Here is a 20,078-nt window from a genome sequence, read left to right as displayed (position 1 = left end):
AAAAAATTATGTTCTCTTTTCTATTTGTACATATCAAACAGGCTTGTGTGTCTGCAACAACAGCAGCATTTCCCCCCAGATTCATGGAGTAGGCCTACGTATGTGTTCACTGTAATACTTTCCACAGTGCTGAATTAATTAAAAATATCTCTAAAAACAAAAACACTGTATGCAATTTTAGTTTCATCCTCCCTCTCTTTGAAAAAAGACCAATTTGATTTCATATATTTTTGTTGGGGAATGGTTTCATAACTTTCAGTTCAAACCAGGTTAAAATAAAGTAGCAACTTTAAATACAGTCCAAAAAATTTTTTGGGAGTTTGATTTTACCCCAAAAATAGGGACGAAACCATATGAAAACAAAATATATTTTAATGTAGCCTACTTAAAGAAGATATTAGGATAATAAAAATACACAGACAAATGGCAAAAAAAAAAATCTTATTGGAACAAAATATGTCCTGTGTACATTTCAAATTAATATCATTTATATGAATACATTTTTTCCAGTTAGGGTATATTTTGAAACATAGCTGTAGAACAATTCTGCTAAATGTGAAATGTATTTTTTACAAGGGAAAAACAATAGTTTTGCGGGTTTCCCGCCTTAACTCCACAGACGACAATTTTGCCTGTGAAACAAAACCTAGCTGCATGCTGCTTGGCGGTGAAAGGCAGATTAAAATGGGTTATCTGAAACAAATTGATATTGAAAACTTTAAGTCATGGCGAGGGAAGCAAGTTATCGGTCCGTTCATGAAATTCAATTGTATTATCGGCACGAATGGCTCTGGTAAGTGTAAACACGACTTTATATCTCGCTGTTCTAGCAAGTTCGCTAGCTAGTTGTCAACGTTAGCTTGACTGGCCAACGTAGCCTAGTGAACTAAGCTACAGTTAGCCAATTTAACGATGTGTCTAGGTCCATCATCGGACACCGTTTGCTACCCCTGTCTGACTAGATACTTTTACTTTCCAACGAGCCCGTCACTGCAAACAAATCACTGAATAAACTGCCGGAGTAAAATAATAAATCGTTAGTTTTTTTTGTATTTTATTTTGTCATGTGGTGGACGGTTACCAATGCGGAGTAGCTAACGCTAAACCCTCAGTGTCAAACTAGCTAGGTTACCAGCCACAGCCACTTGGATAGTGGCCAACTTATTAACTTAATTCTCCACCCTAAACACATACCAAAACAGTAATTCAAACGTTTTTTGAACATTTGGAAATACAACTAGGCAAGTCCAATGTCATGGACGCCCTGAGCTTCGCCATGGGGGAGCGGGCTGCCTCTCTCCGGGTGAAGCACATCCGGGACCTGATCCACGGAGCCCACATCGGGAGGCCGGTGTCCGACAAGGCCAGCGTCGCCATGCGGTACTGCGGCGACAACGGCGAGGAGGTGGTCTTCTGTCGGAGCATCTCGGGTGAGTTTAAGATATCTAATTTAAATTCCCTATTATGTAGACATTAGACTATAGTTTCAGTGTTGGAGAATCTACTTTGAAAGGATAGCTTTACAAGCTACCAGTTACTTGGAAGAAGATGAACTACAGCAAAGTTATCCACAAGAGAAATATGTTAGTTTTCTTAACTGAAGCTAGAAAAAGCAGTTCAAGCTACTTTGTCTACAATGATGGACATAAACACAAACCAAATAACCATATTTGGGATGTCACAGGAACAAGTACAAGTCATGTTAACTTTGTGCAATATCCATCACTCCTGTATTATTACTAAAGAGACTACAGTCTGGACCTAAACCCAAACCAAGCAACCCAGTTTGGGTTGTTAACTGAAAAAAAGTGTGAGGAATGTGAACTTTATGGTGTTTGTAAACTTAAATAAATAAAATGGTCTTTGTAACATGTGAATTATAATTTTATAATATCCAAAAATGGTTGGTAATTGCAGCAGACAGCAGTTACCTATGTCTCAAAATGACAAAAAAAATAATAAACTCCTCAAAACACTATCCGAATTTCAATTTAGCTCAGCTACTACCAAGCTATTGAATATGTAGTTAAAATACTGTTGGAATTACATGTAATGAAATTACTCCCCAACACTATAGTTTCATAGTATAGCCATCCATCCCATCACTAAGTTAAATTTTGTCTGCAAACTCTTTTTCTTTGGGGATAATAGGTATGAGGTGCAGACAAGACATTGAGCTTGACATGACAAGGACTTGCTATATAGTATCACACAGACCTGCTTCTGAAAATTGCAGCACAAATACTTAATTCCACTTGCTGTGAGACTTTTCAGATAATAGAAGTTCTGTCCATTTGTTGCAACCATAAAATGATCATATTTTGCCTTTTGATAGAAGAACAAAATTATATTTTTCAGGTGACTCCTCTGAGTATCGCATCAATGGCATTCATGTTACTTTGGCCAAATACAACGAGGAGCTGCAGAAGATTGGCGTTGTGACCAAGGCTAGAAACTGTCTGGTTTTCCAGGTAAACAGTAAAGGGTCTGTACTATCACCAATCAGTATCAGTTATTATATATGTACAGGATTGTGTCTTGGTGGCATTGGTGCAGACACAAATGAAAACATACATAGTAACACAATTTTCCTGAAGAAAATAATAAGATATAATATGTCCCTTGTATTTACATTTTTGTAGCTGCCTGGGCAGTTTTCATGCTGTGGGGGCCACTGTAGCTAAATGAATGGAAAGGAAACACTGTGACACAACATGTAACACAAACACAACACACTTGATACGAAGACGAAAAAATTATACTGACACATGGTACAGCAGGGGGACAGTGCAGCATACAATAGGCTGTAGAACATACACTACATCGTCAACATCCAATAAAAAACATAATAAACTTTATTTATATAGTGCGTAATGAGTAATGAGAATAACAATGTAAAAAGGAGACATACAAAATTACATCAGGGACAAAACAGCAACATGTTACAATGTCATGTTACCTGCTGCTGTCCCTGTTTTGAACAACCACTATCTTAATGTGAGTGGTATTTTAGAAACATCCACAAGTACAATGAGTACTAAAATGGCTGGTAGTAGTGATGCTCTTACAGCTAAGTTAGAGTTAATAAGTGCCTGGTGATTTTTATTTCTCACCGTCCTCCCCAACAGGGGGCAGTGGAGTCCATTGCTATGAAGGACCCAAAAGAGAGGACCAAGATGTTTGAGCGCATCAGTCAGTCCAGGGAGTATGCTGAGGACTACAAGAAGAAGAAGGAGGCACTGCAGAAGGCCAAAGAGGACACCCAGTTTCACTTCAATAAGAAGAAATCGGCCGCTGTCGAGAAGAAGCAGGTGTCCCAGGAAAAAATAGAGGTAATATGGGACAATAGTAGGAAAGTAACCTTTTAGTCCACCCTGCTGCAGTGGCTTGTACATCCCAAAATTCACCAGACGCTTTAACTATTTCACCAGCCAACTAGATTTTTAGAATAAAACAGGACCTACAGGTTACAACGCCATAGTGACTGATAGAGTACACAGGTTTACCAGCCACAGACAAATTAACCAGCATTTGGCTTGTGACATGTGTTAATTTCCCACCCTGGTGGACAGTTTACTTCTCTGCAGAATAATTTGCCATCTGAGATTTCCTCTACCCACAAGGTTACTTTTAGGAAAGAGCTGATGGGCTATCTGCAGACAGGTTGATGTGACTATAGTCTTTGTTTTTTTGCATCTATTATTGTATTACTGTTGTCGTATTTTGTTTCTTTTGTTGTAATGTGTGTATAATTTCTTATGTTTTGTTTTGTGTGTAGGACTCCAGGAGGATTAACTGTCAGCTAATGGGGATCCTAATTAATAAACAGATAAAAACAGACAAATACAGATAAACAAAACAATGCTACTACTATCACTACTGCTACTGCTGCTGCTACGACTATTTCTACCACTGTAAGAGGTCAGGCTCAGCTACAGAGCAGCACCGCTGAAGCTAGTAGGGGTTCAGTGTCTTGCTCAAGGACACTACAGCAGGGTGGATGCTTGCTGACAGGACGGCTTGAAGCCAGGCTCTGAAAAAAAATTACTTCCACTAACTTAGTTTGTGCAGTGGACAGACAAGACATATAGGACAATCACAAGACAGTTATAGCACAGTCATCAACATGCTAGATGATCATTGTCTGCAGTCATGGTACATACAAATTAAAAATACTACAAGTAAAACCTAGGGACAGTAATAGTGCAATAGTGCCACAGTCCACCTGACCTTTCCCCTCCGTCCACCTTCTCCCTCCCCCCTCCCCCACCTCAGGCCCAGAAGTACCAGGAGCTGGTGGACGACCTGAACCAGAGCCGTCTGCAGATGAGCCTGTTTGAGCTTTACCACAACGAGAAGAGCATCAGCGGCCTCAGTGACATCCTGAAGGAGAAGCAGCAGGCTGCAGCTGCTAAGAACAGCAACCTGGAGGAGTGGGAACAGACAGTTAAAGCCCACAAGAAGGAGCATGGACGCCTCACCAGAGAGCTGCAGCACATCGAGAAGGAGATCCGGTGTGTGTGTGTGTGTGTGTGTGTGTGAGAAAGAGAGAGAGTACTGTAAGCAGGGTAAGAAACTAGCTTTCTTTTCAGAGGGCTCCAATTTGGCTCTAATGGAACAAGTATATCAGGTAAATACATAGGTGCTAGGTGCCAATAAGTCTGACATGACTTGACTTAGACTTAACTAGGATTGGGTATCGAGAACCGGTTCCAATTTAGTCCCGGTTCCAAATTGCATAATTCACCGGAATCGATAAGCGACTGCACTAACGATTCCTCTTATCGGCCATCAAGCTGTTTGAACACCTGGATGCTTCTCCAGTAGTTGCAGGTCACCTACATACTCACCCTCATGTCAGTAGAAACCAGTGTGGAAAAAGTCCATTTAACGCACAGTGAGTTGGCTAGCGCAGCTCCGTGATGGGCTTCTTCAAAACAACAGAAGTTGCTGGATACGGTTTCTTTAGAATATCAAATAAAAAGGCCATATTACTCCATACAGCTCGTGCAGCATGATCCAAGACAAATCTGAAGTCAAATGATTGCACAGTGAGTCCAAAAGTCCAATATTTACATCATTATCTCCTAGATTTCCCTTTTGCACTGCTGTAACCGTCACTACAGTAGTAAGCACATGCTGCCTTCAAGTGCTGTCGGAAATATTGTAATTATGGGCAGAGTGTGCTTGAACAACCCAATAAAGTGGTAAATACAGTCTGGTGAATATTTTGTTTTTGTTCTGTGACGTTGACTCCCATTACTTGCATTTTTTCACTTGATCTTGTATTTTGTTCTCTCAAGTAGGGCATTATGCTAAATGTTCTAAGACAGAAGTAACACAGCAACTTGAGTAATTAGACAAACGAGTAATAAAACAAAGTTAACTCCACTTAAGCTGCATGAAGTCTTTTACCCCTGAAAATGTATACAGTAGGAATCGACCATAGACTTAACCCAGGCCTCCTCTCACTCTGTCGCCCAGCGCCCAGGAGCAGATCCTGTCCCTGCGTCGGCCCCAGTACATCAAGGCCATGGTAAACACCTCCCATCACATGAAGAAGGCCGAGGAGGTCCGCGCCGCCCTGCAGAAGGGCCGGAAGCTGAGGGCCATGAAGGAGGAGGAGCTGGCAGAGAGCAGACGGGAGATCGCTGAGCTGGAGAGGGCCTGGAGGAGCTACGAGAGGCAGGTCCAGGAGGAGGGGGCCTCCCGGGGGAGAGACATCCAGCTGGGGGAGGAGCAGGTGGGGGGCTGGAAAGACATGCTTATCTGCTTTGCCACTCTCCCCTAGTAATAAAACCCAAAGTCATTTAACATGATGTAAAATAGAGCTACTGGCAGATGGGAGGCCAGGGCAACCATGTGTTTCTGTCATGTAGTATTTAACATTATCATACAAACCTAGGATATCTGTAGGACCTTAAAGAGTCTGAAAAAGTGTTAATTATCTAAATTTAAAACCTGAAATAAAGTATTAAAATGTCTAAAATACAGTAATTAGAGGGCTTACTTTTTTCACCATGTTGTGCAGGTTTGTTTTCAATTAAGTTTAATTTTGATCGTATCTATAAAATTATATTGTAGGGTTAGTATTGTATTGCAATACGTGCACCTCCATTTGGTCATATTAAACATTTAATTTCTTGCCGTTTTATTTCCTATACTGCTCAAAACTTTCAGTTCAGTCGCAAACAGGCTGGTTTTTCCAGCTTATAACAAAGGTCTTAAAAAGTCTTAAATCTGGCTTGCAGATACCTTGAAAGCACCAGGGACAAGTTAGCGAAAAAGTCAGTTAGACGTACTCTGTGTGTGCGTGTGTGTTTGTGTGTCCTTCTGCGGCAGCTGGAGCAGTACAATGAGCTGAAGGAGCTGGCCAGGAAGCAGGGTGCCGTCGTCAGCCAGCAGGCAGAGAAGTTGCACTGGGAGGTGAGGGCCGACCGCGAGAAGATGGCCTTCGACCAGCGCAGGAAGAAGGAAGTGGAGGTACTGTCATCAGCAAAAAATACATTTTTCCAAGTTAATAAACACAAAAAGAAAAATTACAGGAAGATAAAGTAGTCCACTTTTCACATTAATAAATGTGGGATCAGTATAGCCTTAATAAAACCCCACTGTAACATTGTCTAATGTGTTGTGGGCATAGGCTGGCATCAGGAACAACCAGAGTCAGCTGGAGGACTTGACTCTCAGAGCAGAGAAACTGGAAGAGTACACCAACACCTGCAAGTAAGACACCTGTTTACCTTATCCATACCCTCTGGGACCTCAGTAGTTTTAACTCTGTCCTGCTTGTATGCTGCCCTGCTTTTGGATGTCTCATTACTGAGCTGCACAATCACGGCTGAAATAAAAATCCTAGTTATTTTCCTAGATACTGCGACCACAATTTTTTAATCTTTTTTTAAGCTAATTTGTGTGACCTCCCAACACTTGAGAAATTGTTGTACACCCTTCCCCAGATCTTTGCCTCTTTCTGCCGTGATCCGTGGAACTTTATATAGACATAATTGTTGTTGTAAATTATGTCCAGTCAGTTGAATTGGCCACAGGCGGATTCCAGTCAAGTTGTAGAAACACATTCATAGGAACTTCCATGTAACTTAACTCAGTTTGGAGTGCCACTGCAAAGGGGTTTAATACTTACTGACTCAAAACATTTCAGCTTTTCATTTTTAATTAATTTGTAAAAAGAAAAAAATCAAATTGACGTAGATCAGTGACAAAAAACCTCAATCTGCTTTGAATTCAGGATGTAACAATAATAAATGCAAAAAAAACTCAAGGGTGTTGAATACTTAACTGTATGTCTCAGGGCGTCCCTTGAGGAGTACCGTCAGCGGGAAGAGAGCCTGAGTGGGGAGCTGCAGCAGGGCCGCCAGCGCAGTGAGGAGGTGAACCAGGAGCTGGGCCGGGTCCTGGAGGAGCTGGGTAACGCCCGCATAGACAGCCAGGAAAGCCAACGCCACCAAAAGCGCAAAGAGGTGCTGGAGAGGCTCCACAGACTCAACCCCGAAACTCTGGTGAGAGACAGACTTGGGCAGTGAGTAGGGATACCGGGGATACCATCTTTGGTACGGCTGAACAATATCGACAAAAAATTATTTTTTTATTATTATTATTTGACAGAATAAATTGCAATTTCTATCATCACAGGTTTTCCACTTTTCTTTAAAATTGTTTAAAGACTCTCTCTCTTAAGCAATTAATTACAGCTTCTGCGATTTGGAAATTGCAGAAGTTGATATTGCGATTTTGATTTTTTTTTCGATTAATTGTTCAGCTGTAATCTTTGGCCGGTAATCATTTGTCCGTCAGAGCTTCTTTTCGATTGTAAAATTAATAGCTCTTTTGGCTCCATATATGGAGCATGCCGCTGTTTCTCCTCTCCTTCTCTCTTTCTCTCTCTCTCTCTCTCTCTCTCTATTTATCTGTTTGTCTATCTGTCTATCTAATCTCTGTGTCCCTCCTCTCACTAACTCTTCTCTCTCCTTCCCACTTGCTGTCTGTGTCACAATTTCGACCACTGAAATTTCTAAACCACCAGAGGCTACAATTTTTTTCTTAAAGGGAGAACTTATAATTTCCATCACAAGGTGTTCTGGTGCTGCTCAGAATCGCTTGCCTACAGATAAAGCTACATGTCAGAGGAATTTTTAAATTTATTCAAACATCTAATTTTTTACCTATTTCAGAATTTTTTTTGGAAGTTACTAGTTGCTGAAAAAGAAATAACGTAGAAAAGGCTGTGTCCACATCTATTGTAATTCATACTAGAAAAGCAATATGCAGCCAAAAAATTCTGACTGTCAACCACTGAATTATTTGTCGATATCGTGTACCCATACTTCACTGATCTGACATCTTTCACCTCGTCATCTGTGGATTCTGAAACCAGTTTTTCAAACATTTCTCTGTGTTGCCTGTCCCAGTATGGCCGTCTGGTGGACCTGTGCAGCCCCATCCATAAGAAGTACCAGCTGGCTGTCACCAAGGTGTTTGGCCGCTACATGAATGCCATCGTGGTGGCCTCGGAGAAGGTGGCCCGTGACTGTATCCGCTTCATCAAGGAAGAGCGAGCCGAGCCCGAAACCTTCCTGCCCATCGACTACCTGGAGGTAAGTTGAAACAAGCTTTCAAACAAGGCAAGAGAAGCCTTGAGACGTAGCTACATCAACTACACTAACTACACATTCACATTCACGTTTGCTGTGGGCTTTTCAAATGTAGCATGATTATTTGCAGCTTAGGCTTCTTCCAATAATCAATCCAGTAAACTATCCTGAAAACGGGGTGAAAAAAAACATCTTTGGTGTTTATCATTGTATGACATCACTTCATTTTTGGGCGGTTGAAAGCTGAAAAGGTTTAAAACCACTGTTTAAACAATTTAAAAACTTTCTTTTTAAAATGCAATACACAGAACTTGTAAATCTGTCTGTTTCTCTATTGCTCTAACACACACATATGTACACTCTTGCACACACACACACACACACTTAGTATCACTAATCCCATCCCTACTGTGTCCAGGTGAGTCCTCTGAACGAGCGGCTGAGAGAAGTGCGAGGAGCCAAGATGGTGGTGGATGTGGTGAAGTGTAACTCTTCGACAGCTGCCCCCCGGCTGAGGAAGGTGGTGCAGTTTGTCTGTGGCAACGCCATGGTGTGTGAGACCATCAGAGAGGCCAGGAGTGTGGCCTTCGATGGGTCGAACCGCATCAAGGTGAGCCCGGCCTTGGTTACATACAACACAGGACTGACACACTAGGTGTAGGGCAAAACATACAGGACCTACAGGACCTCACATAGTGTAGACAAGACATACTGTATGACAGTAGACTAAACATAAACACACTACACTGTCAGAAAAAAAGGTATAAAATTAAGGTACAGCTCCAGCAACAAAAGGTACAACTCTTTTTTCTGACAGTGAGCAGGTATACACCAGTGGCCAAATAATTTTTCCAGTGTAGCAACATTGGCATAGTTGGTAACAGTAGATGTACAAAGTACAACTAGCCTGGACCTATTTGTATTTTGTACATTTGTCATTTAGGCATCTTTTGCTGTTTATCAACCTAGATGTATTTTGCACATAAACTGTTACCAAAATAGTTTCAGTTTGTGGTCGTACAGTTACAGTTGCTGTCTTACTAGTTGTAGCACAGAGTTAACAAATACAAAATGAAATTGCAATATTGACTACTGCAATATTCATACTGCAAGAGGATAGATGTATTTAGAGGGAAAAGTTTTTCAAACAGTTTCCTAAACAAGGTTTTCTTGTGCTGGGCAAAATCCCTTGCACTCAGTGACTGACAAATCATGTTGCATGTTGGATAACAATTAATATATGAGAATATCATCAGACCAAGTAGAGACATTATAATGCTCATAAAATCTTATAGACCGAGACCTAGCTCACCTCCCCACCTACCACCCTGAAGTAGTAACTTTTGCTCATCGCCATCTTGGGCTGCACTACCATGGCAGACACGTGATCAGATGTTTTCCCTGTAGACAGTGGCTCTGGACGGGACCTTGTTCGCTAAGTCAGGGGTGATTTCTGGAGGCTCCAGTGACCTGCGGACCAAAGCCCGCTGCTGGGATGAGAAGGACATGAAACGGCTGAAGGAACGCAAGGACCAGCTGATGGCCGAGTTGCGTGTAAGTCAACACATGTGTCACACGAAGGAGACCTGGGTCCCAAAATTCACCATCCACATTTATTTTATTGCCAGCCAAGTAGCACCTCCAAATTATAGTCGGTTATCTCAGGGTGTCTGCTGGTCTTGAAAACATCTTAAATCATATCATCCCAACTTTCAAAGCCTCAAAAAGACTTTTTTTTTAAGAGTGCATAATGGTTTCACACAGTAACCAGTAACATTGTGTTATGATCCCATGACAGGGTCTGATGAAGCTGAGGCGGAAGGAGTCGGAGCTGAAACAGATCCAGGCTACGGCTCAAGGCGCTCAGACCCGCCTCAAATACTCCAACACCGAGCTGGAAAACCTCCGCAAGAAGAACATCTGCAACTGCCAGGCGGTAGGACCACAGAAACTGATTATAGCTGAGAAAGTGTTCATTCAGTTGGCCCTGCTAATGTACAGTATGTGTGTAAACCAGAACTTCAGGTATAGCAATATCAGAATCACTTTCATCATTAAGTACGATAGATACAGGGACTGTCATGGCAACAGAGACATATTGGCAACTAACAGTTTCTAACTATGGACAGTAGACTACACTTATCACTCTTCATCTGTTCATTCAATATTCGTTAGCTGTGTGTGTTCAAGCAACATGCAACTAGTGATTGAATGATGAATGTATATTTGAAGAGTTTTGTTTCAAAAATGAGATATCCACTAATTAAAAAAGAAAAAAAAATGACACCCACTGTCCCACACTACCTGCTGACATTTTAAGGTATTTGCTTATAACGCATTTCATTTTTTGAGGACAGAATCTCTTATGTTTTTCAGACATTGCTTGATGAATTTCGTGGAGCACTTTTTTTCCCAATATGCATGTCAGTAATTTTTATACATTTATCATATTTGGTGAATGACGTGATTGTGATTAAACACACGCAGCATTCTTTATCGCTCTGTCTTGTCATGTGTTTCTAAATGTCTGCAGGAAATCTCTCGTATGGAGAGTGAATTAGCAAACCTGGAGTCTCAGATCCAGATGCAGCAGGAGAGTGTGGAAGTGAGGGAGGCCCAGATGAAGAAGACCAGAGACAAGATCAACCAGGTACATCTGTCAGCACGTTTTCTTCAAGCTATTTCAGCACATTGGTTCGGCCTGTAGTAATGGCTCTCAATCTGGGTTCAATCCCAAGCACAATTAATTTATTTTTGCAATAAATTAGACACAATGATTCTTTTTACGAAATAATGAACTTTTTCCCCAGCCTCTACAGTACCTCCATTATCAGTAAATACCTTGAAATCAAATAAATGGTTGGTCACTGGTTGGCGTCACAGTTAACCATTCTGTTTATGAGCACCAACATCAGGGAGTCACATGTTGGGAGGGGGAGTCACACGTCTTTTTTAGGGTGTCACAGGGTAAAACCAGACTGGCCTACAGTAGGGATAACACAAAAGGCATCTATTGAGGCATCCTGGTGACCACAGTGGCTGATGGACTCCGAAATTCATCAGCTAAATATGATTTTTCAAATGTAAAAGAACCTCTAGATGAAGGCTGACCTGCTGAAGTGGCTGGTAGAGCAGATAAACTTATTAGCCACAGCCAAATGCTTTATTAATGTTTGTCTAGTGGCTGGTAGCAATTTCCCAAATGTTATTTCTACATGTCAGCAGTCGTGTTGATGCTCTATGTGTTCAGATGGAGGATCTGGTGTTTGCTGACTTCTGCGCTGAGATCGGTGTGGACAACATCAGGGAGTATGAGCAGGAGAACCTGAAACAGCAGGCAGAGGTGGACAAGAAACGGTACAGAGAATTTGCACCAGTATCTACCACATCATTGTGTCCAACATGTGTGACATGGTAGTGCAGCCTAAGATGGTGATGAGCAAGATTTCTGACTTAAGAGCAGTTGGGAATGCCAGCTGGGTCTGCTTGGTGTACTACTAATATATAATATCATAAGGACATTGCTTGGACATTACTCTCATAAATATTCGTTATTGTGAAATGGGATTACATTTCAGTGGGTGTTGAACTCAAAATTGCATGAAGCACATGGGTAAAATCTGAATCACATTAACTGATGAGTTGACATATGGACCCTGACACACTCCTCTGAACTACAACTGCATACATTCCCAAAGTTCATAATTCCTGTCAACTTTCCCCTCCTCATGTATTCTCTTGGTATACCCATCTCTCCCTCTAGGCTGGAGTTTGAGAGCCAGCGCACCCGCCTGAGCGCCCAGCTGGAGTACGAACAAGACCAGCTGGAGCAGCAGAAGAAGAAGTTCCAGAAGCTGGAGGAGACCGTCGTCAAGGAGGAGAAAGCCATGGCTGAGCAGAAAAAGGTAAACATCTCAGACAGACGCTCTCATCCAAACTGACTTAGAATGAGTCAGCGAGTAGGGGTTCGGTGGACACTTGGCTGTTGATGGACGCACATCGGCTATTGTGGGAATCAAACCTGTGACCTTTCACTAACCGTTAGGCCACGGCAGACTTTTTCAGCCCGATGTTTCCACTCCCTCCCAGGAGAAGGAGAAGCTGCTGCTGGTGGTGGAGGAGAGTCAGAACAAAGTACTGGAGCTGAAGAACCAACTGCTGTTCAAGAAGAGCCAGGTGGCCGACGCCAAGGCTGAGCTGGAGCAGAAGACCCGGAGCCTCCAGGAGACCAACAGGTAATACTAGCACTACTAGTAGCAGTGTCTTGCTTCTGTGATTCAACGTATTTGCTCAAAGAGGATGTTGGAGTGGGACATAACGCAGGGACGGACTGTTCAAAAGTGTCCGAAATGCATGAAAATGAATACTGGGAAAAAGTACAGAATTTTGAGATGGTAAACTGTTTTCTCCCCTCCTCTCTCTGTCTCTTCTAGAGAGTTGGTGAAGCTGCAGCGGGAGGTGATCTCTGTGGAGACGGCCGTGGAGCAGAAACGGATGGCCAGACACAACTTGCTGCTGGCCTGCAAGATCCAGAATCTGCCTGTCACTCTGCTGTCAGGGAGCCTGCATGAGATCAGTGAGGTGCAGGTAGGGCTTACTGCAGGGATGTGTGAGACTTTGTTTTGAGAATTGACTGTTCTTTGTCTCCGCTGAATGACTGAATGAATTTGATCATTTTCAGGTCAAGCGATCAAAGTCTGGAAAAAGTGTAGAATTTTGAAATGGAAATTGTGTAGGAACCCGGTCCTTGTAACGCTCATCAGTTCAATATTCTCATTATAAACGAACATTTGGAAAATCAGAAAATTAGGTACGATATTCTAAAATATCAACTTTTTGCCTCAGATGAATAGAAAATTGGGATTTTAGATTTTTAGATTAAAGTTTTTCTAATTTTCAGATTATTGGAAAGACATAGATATTTTATATAATAGCACTCCTGTCACCAATTTTCCAATTTTATAATTATCTGTTAGCTGTATAACAAAGAACAGAAAATTAGAAAACCAATCTAAAATCCCAATTTTCTATTTATCTGAGAGGCATAAAGTTGAAAATTTAGAATATTGTACCCAATTTTCTGATTTTCCAAATGTTCATTTATAATAAAAATATTGAACTGGTAAGCGTTACACGGACCGAACCCTGCCGTTAGAGTAACAAAGACCTAGAGAACCTGCAGAGTTTTTGGAAACTAAAAGAGACAATGAAAGGCTCTTTGGTGTCAGTCTTCAGTGATTGATTCCTCTGGTCTGTGCAGCTGGACTTTGAGTCAGAAAGCACTTCAACCACCATGGGCATCTATGAGAGAGAGGCGCAGCTAGTCATCGACTACTCTGGTCTGGGGACAGAGCTCAGGGTGAGACCTCCACTTTAACACTCAATTCTAGGCTTGGGCATTATCCAGAATTTAATATCGCAATGCTGTCCTGTCAAAATACCGGTTAGGTCGGTCTTAGTTAATAATTATTAATATTCAATACCACAGAAAATACTGTGATATTCAGGAAATATACTCAATTCCCTCACCATCGTCCTTATTTTCTCTCATTGCTGTTTACTACAATGGGATATCAGCAATGTACTACATGTAGTGTGTGTGTGTGTGTGTGTGTAGCGTCTGCAGGAGGAGGAGGAGATGGAGGCCCAGCTGGGGAGGCTGAGGGGGTCGGTCTCCTCCACAGAGGGAGTGCTGCAGCGCACCACCACTCCCAACCTCAAAGCCCTGGAGAAGATGAGGGAGGTGAAGGACAAGTTCCAGGGAGTGATGGAGGGTGCGTTGTTTTTCAACATATCTATGAAGAGTTACATTTCCAAAATGCGATATATACATTTCTGAAAAACAAGTTATTACATGAAGTAAAAAAGGGTGGTTTTCATGGAACAAAACTCATGTTAAAATTTTTTTGTTAGATTTTCAAGGAGAATAAAGTATGAAGTGGAACAGTCATTGTAACCAAACTATATTTCAGCATACATATGATTAAATAAACAGCAGTGTATTGAAGTACAGCAATTTGGTATTAAATCAAATAGCAATAGCTAGGGCAGGGCGATTAATCGAATTTCATTTTCGATTATGATTTTGGCTTCCCACGATTATGAAAACAAGAAAATCGAGATAAAATTTTTGTGCCGCATTCCGTTTAGCAATGTTGCTCTTGTTTTGTCTTGTGTTGTAAATCCAGCGCACCCCTTTCCCTCGCAGCGGTGCGCTCCGCCCCTCCTCCAAAGCCCAAACACGCTGTGGTGCGTTGTAGTTTCAGCTCGAGTCGAGAACAGAGAGCCGCCGCGTTTCTCCGTTTATTTTTAAACCTTCCTTGGTAGAAGATGACCGAAAAAGGCCGACAGGAAAGGTAAAACAAATTAATTGGTGTGGAAACCCTGTACAGACCCACGGTGCGTGTTCAATTCTATGCACTGAAGCACTGAGACACGGGTAAATTACCTAATTCCACTAACGTTACTTCAATACCACAAGGTAACGTTCAAGTCACCTACCGTTAAAGTTAGTAGGGCAGCGAAGACGAGTTACTGTCTGCAAATCCTCGTTACTGACTGTGGAATGTAAAGTTTCACTTTTGTTTTCACACTGGGAGACTCTCCAAATGACATGAGGCGTGCATTAAATCAATTTAGATCCATTTATATACAGTGAGCAACTTCTGATTTTGTGCCTCTGTTACCTGACGGACTGCCTTACACAGATATAGTTTACCAATATGTTGAATATTTTGCAGTATGTTGTGACAGTGCGCTACAACATAGTTTGTGTTATTTATTATTTTGTATATATTATTTATTTTAGTTATTTATTTATTTATCTAATTTTTTTACTTACTTTACTTTTCGTTTATTTCTTTGTTTTTCAGTTCAATTATATTTAAAGTTCAAAGAAATCCAGTGTTAAAAAGATTTTTTTTTTTTTAAAGTTCAATAAATGCATGATGATAGTGTCAAATAATCGTGATCTCAATATCAATCAAAATAATCATGATTATGATTTTTGCAGCCCATTATCTTGCTATATAGCACCTGACCTGCTGCTGTGCTGTCATGTGCATCACGTTTTAAGGCTTTTATCTTCTCTTTTCAGGAATACATGAATGGTATTTGTCACTGCATTATGTCATTTCAGCTTTGCACAGCGAACAAAGCACCGTGTTATTGGGGTTGTGTTTAGATTTAAATATTCCCCTTCTTTGGGCATGTTCGTGTTGGATTTTTGGAAACTGGTGGTTTGGGGCAAAGTTATGTTCAAAACAAAACAATTCAGCGCCAAACCAAAAACAAGTTGAAATCCTGCCAAGAAATGAAGGTTTGGAAAAAGCATTTAACTTCTGAATTTGTGTTCTGTGCACTGGACTCTGTTTTATAATACGCTGAAAAGTAGTTTGGTTGTAATGACTTATTACACATGAAAATGGATTAAAAACTGAGTATGAAAAATGAGATTTCCACCAAATGTAGATGTTGTAATCACATTGAGTGTAATATGGTAACTGAAGTCCTCAAAAAAAGATGAAGCTGTGTTGCCTCTCCCGTGTCTAGCCTTCGATGCCAGCGCCAGAGCAGCCAGGAAGTGCAACCAGGAGTTTGAGCAGGTCAAGGCCCAGCGCTTCGACCTGTTCAGCCAGTGCTTTGAGCACGTGTCTGTCGTAATCGACCAGATCTATAAAAGAATATGCAGGAACAGCAGCGCCCAGGTGAAGCAACACAACCTCAAAGACACACACACACACACACACACACACACACACACACGTTTCTCTGTGGGTGATCTAGTGATCAACTGATCTATACATAACTTGACATAACTTTACTTGACTGACTTAAACATTTTTGTTCCAAAGACCAGCTTCCCGGACAGCTTATATTGAAACTAACATTGTTTTAACTTAAAACTAATAGTGGCAGTATATGTATTTCTACTAGGGCTGTCAACAAATATTCTAAATTCGATTATATATTCGAATTGTAAAAAAAAACAGACATTCGATTGTGAAAATTAATATTCGATTGTGGGAAAAAAAGAGAGAGAGAGAGAGATCTACGGTCTTTAAATGAAGTTTTACGGTATAGGACATTATTTTATTTGTTTATTTTGTAATGTGTAGGTATGTAGATCTTTTAAAAGACATGTTTATGTTGAAATAAATATACCTATACAAGTAGTTATGTCTCTCGTTATATTGGTTTGCCCTCTTATGGACATAATGTGCAAAAATAGATATTCGAATGGTTCGAACCTATGTGTTTTTTTAGAAGGAATAATCGAACGTCATTTTTGGCCAATTTTGACAGCCCTAATTTCTACACCCTGACTGATATATTTTCAGGCATCTTAGTGCGGTTATTTGGTGCCACCCGAGTTTGAAAGGTGTCGTTCTCACTTTGCAGAACTTATAAACATGCTTGGTTTAAACGCGCCCAAAATGACCAAAGAACACAACATGGTGGCAAACAAGAACAGAATGACAAGATGCATAAAATGACAAGATTCAGTAAAATAGTCCCGCTGTGTGTGTGTGTGTGTGTGCGCTCCCTCCAGGCCATGCTGAGTGCAGAGAATCCAGAGGAGCCGTACCTGGGCGGCATCAACTACAACTGCGTGGCGCCGGGGAAACGCTTCATGGCCATGGACAATCTGTCCGGAGGGGAAAAGGCCATCGCCGCCCTCGCACTGGTGTTCGCCATCCACAGGTAACACCAACCGCACAGTCAGACCCCAAGACGTGGATTAGATTACATTAGATTACATTAGATTACATTAGATTATACTGGGAAATTGGGTCATTGCAGAAGCAGAGAACAAGATACGGATAAGAGTGAGAAAAAGTGAATACTGAAGGTGATTACAACAGTAATAATACCAAATATTAAAGGAGAATTCCAGCATGATATCATTTTCCATCCCTTAAATGTTAATTGTGACAGTTTTTACATGTATGCGCCACGATTAAAGATATTTTAAAATCAGTTTTGCCATATCTCTCTGGCTCGTTTAGGTTTAGGTCACCATTTCATATTAATGCACATTCGGGAACACAGAGAAAGCCGAGATGAGACAGGGGGGCGTCTTACTTCCGCTTTCTGTTTCTGATTTCTGTTTTCCTCTCCGAAATAAAACTTCAAACCAATTCTCAAGTGCTCTCTTAGGACCCGCCTTCTGTCAATCACAACCCATTCAAGCCAACAGACAAACCAAAACAAGACGGTTCCGCCAGCTATTGTACGTAAAATTAAATGGAAAATAAAACTTGATTTTACACAATTATGGCTTAAAATAATAGCTTAACTTAAAAATAGCAAATATGACATGATAAAAGCTGGAAAATGATTTACAGTGATGTGAAACGGTAAAAGGAAATGCAAGAAATGAGCAAAAAATCACACTGGAATTGTCCTTTTAAGTAGAATAAACAAAGCATCTTCTTCATTTCCCAGAATCCCTTGACAAAAGAGAAGAGTGCGGTGGCTCTTGTAGTGCTGACTGCCGGTTGCTTGTAATGTTGGCCATCAAGGAATCGAAGCTTATTCTACTGTTGCATTCACTGTAATTCTCTCTGGATAGGAGAGTCGGCTGAATGAACTAAAATCTAAATGTAATGTAATTCACTGTGTCTGTGCCATTTGGCAGACTGATGTTTGTGTCATTTCTCTCAGCTTCCGCCCGGCTCCTTTCTTCGTCTTGGACGAGGTCGACGCAGCGCTGGACAACACTAACATCAGCAAGGCAAGAGTCCTCACAACCCTAAACCCTAACCCTAACCCTAACCCTACTCTTTATAGTGTGTGAATGTACCGACATCTCACGCTGTCACACCTGCATCAGGTTTGGTAGCACCAGTGCCAGCAGTGGGAAAGTTAATTTTGAGCCCTGTGCGTACAGAAGACTGTTGCAGAGGACTCTTTCTGTGGGAAATGATTCATAATAAGATCAGATAAACTTTATTGTGTCTGCAGGGAGATTTGTCTTGGACACCAAAGCTGCAGCTCCATAAAAAAAGTCATAAAAACAATAATTAGATGGCACTCAGCAGAGCGCATGCCAACGCTATGCAATTGTCAAGATATGCCAGTTCCACATGTTGGATTTTCACCAAAGGTTTATCATTTCTTCCATGGCAAATTACCAACTTGTATCACATTAAACATTTTCATGACTGGACCTGAAATGGGACTTGAGATCTGTCTGTTCAAATTCTAGACACTTTTAAACATTTTAGCAGATTATCTCAACACCAAATAGCCAGTCAGCTCTATATCTGTTCAGTTTCCATTAGAGCTGTGGACCAAGTTCTGGAAAAATTAGCAGGGCGGATATGTCTAAACAGGAGCTCTCCAGTGCCTCCATGTTGTTTGATTGGACCAATGATGGAGGGTTTGTGTTGCGTCCAGGTGACCAGCTTCATCAGGGAGGAGTCCAGGCAGAACCTGCAGATCATCGTCATCTCCCTGAAGGAGGAGTTCTTCTCCAGAGCCGACGCTCTGCTGGGAGTCTACTCAGAGGTAAACACAGTCAAATATACATCTGTATTCTTCCTTTCTAAACCCCTTGCACCCTGACCTCCCCCTTAAATTTCACCTGAAGTAGCTTCGAAGTTAGACAAAGCGCTTTTTCCATATTGTACGACAATGTCACATACAGATTCTGTATCTGCCCGTTCCAACACTTCACTGAAGCTATAGCACACATATTGAGTGAAATATTCAAACCTAAGATGCCATTTTTTATTACATTAAATGGAAAAAATCTAGATACCTTGTGCATCGTTTTATACACATTTCCCTGTAATTCAACATTCAACATACTTTGGAAACCTTGGGATCTTGACTAGAATTTAAAATAAAGTTCTGTGGGTTTGAGCAAAGCTTGGCCGTGCAACACGTGTTTGTAATGATGATCCAGCCGGCGGGAAAGGCAGGGTGGAAGAGGTTTGATACAATACAATATTCTCTTATCCCTCCCAGTTTAACGAGTGCATGTTCAGCCGCGTGCTGAGCGTGGACCTGAGGCCCTTCCCTCTGGATGAAGAGGACAGCGGGACAGAGATGGCGCCCGGAGACGAGGGAAGACAAGAGACCGGCAGCCCGGATTCAGCACCATGATGCCCTCATTTGCATCTCTCTCTGTTGTGCTCATTGACCTCATTGATAAGCGGTTCTCAACCTTTTCAACTCTTGACCCCCCAAAATAAAGCAAAGCCTACTTGCAACCTCATGTAAACAAGCAGAATGGTGATTTTTAACACCAAATGATTATCACGTTAGTTCCCTTTTGACGCTATTTTACAAGATTATTGAAAGATGCCTAGAGGCCGCAAATATAAAAATTTTCCACAAGGAAAAGTTGTTTATTGTAAACATAAAAAAAGCCAGTAAATTTGTGTGGCAGAATTGTTTTTTTTCACATCCCAAATCATTTCACGGGGCCCCCACCCACCACCCAAAATCAACTTGCCA

General features: G+C 41.3%; 1 protein-coding gene across 1 annotated transcript; it reads left to right on the top strand.

Moving 5' to 3' along the window:
* Window positions 1–684: 684 nt before the first annotated feature.
* On the top strand, window positions 685–19,724 carry smc1b (structural maintenance of chromosomes 1B). The gene is made up of 25 exons (XM_078283034.1): window positions 685–793; window positions 1,242–1,430; window positions 2,359–2,471; window positions 3,129–3,332; window positions 4,276–4,514; window positions 5,485–5,743; window positions 6,343–6,483; window positions 6,644–6,726; window positions 7,313–7,520; window positions 8,430–8,615; window positions 9,031–9,222; window positions 10,020–10,166; window positions 10,411–10,545; window positions 11,146–11,262; window positions 11,863–11,969; window positions 12,376–12,517; window positions 12,702–12,847; window positions 13,046–13,199; window positions 13,873–13,971; window positions 14,230–14,386; window positions 16,164–16,318; window positions 17,164–17,315; window positions 18,279–18,348; window positions 19,014–19,124; window positions 19,587–19,724. The coding sequence occupies exons 1-25, from the start codon at window positions 685–687 to the stop codon at window positions 19,722–19,724; spliced, it is 3,753 nt and encodes a 1,250-aa protein (XP_078139160.1).
* The last annotated feature ends 354 nt before the right edge of the window (window positions 19,725–20,078 follow it).

Source organism: Centroberyx gerrardi, chromosome 4, assembly GCF_048128805.1.
Source record: "Centroberyx gerrardi isolate f3 chromosome 4, fCenGer3.hap1.cur.20231027, whole genome shotgun sequence".
Classification (NCBI taxonomy): Eukaryota; Metazoa; Chordata; class Actinopteri; order Beryciformes; family Berycidae; genus Centroberyx; species Centroberyx gerrardi.
Note: the sequence above shows the minus strand (reverse complement) of the source record. Positions and strands in the feature narration are given on the sequence as shown.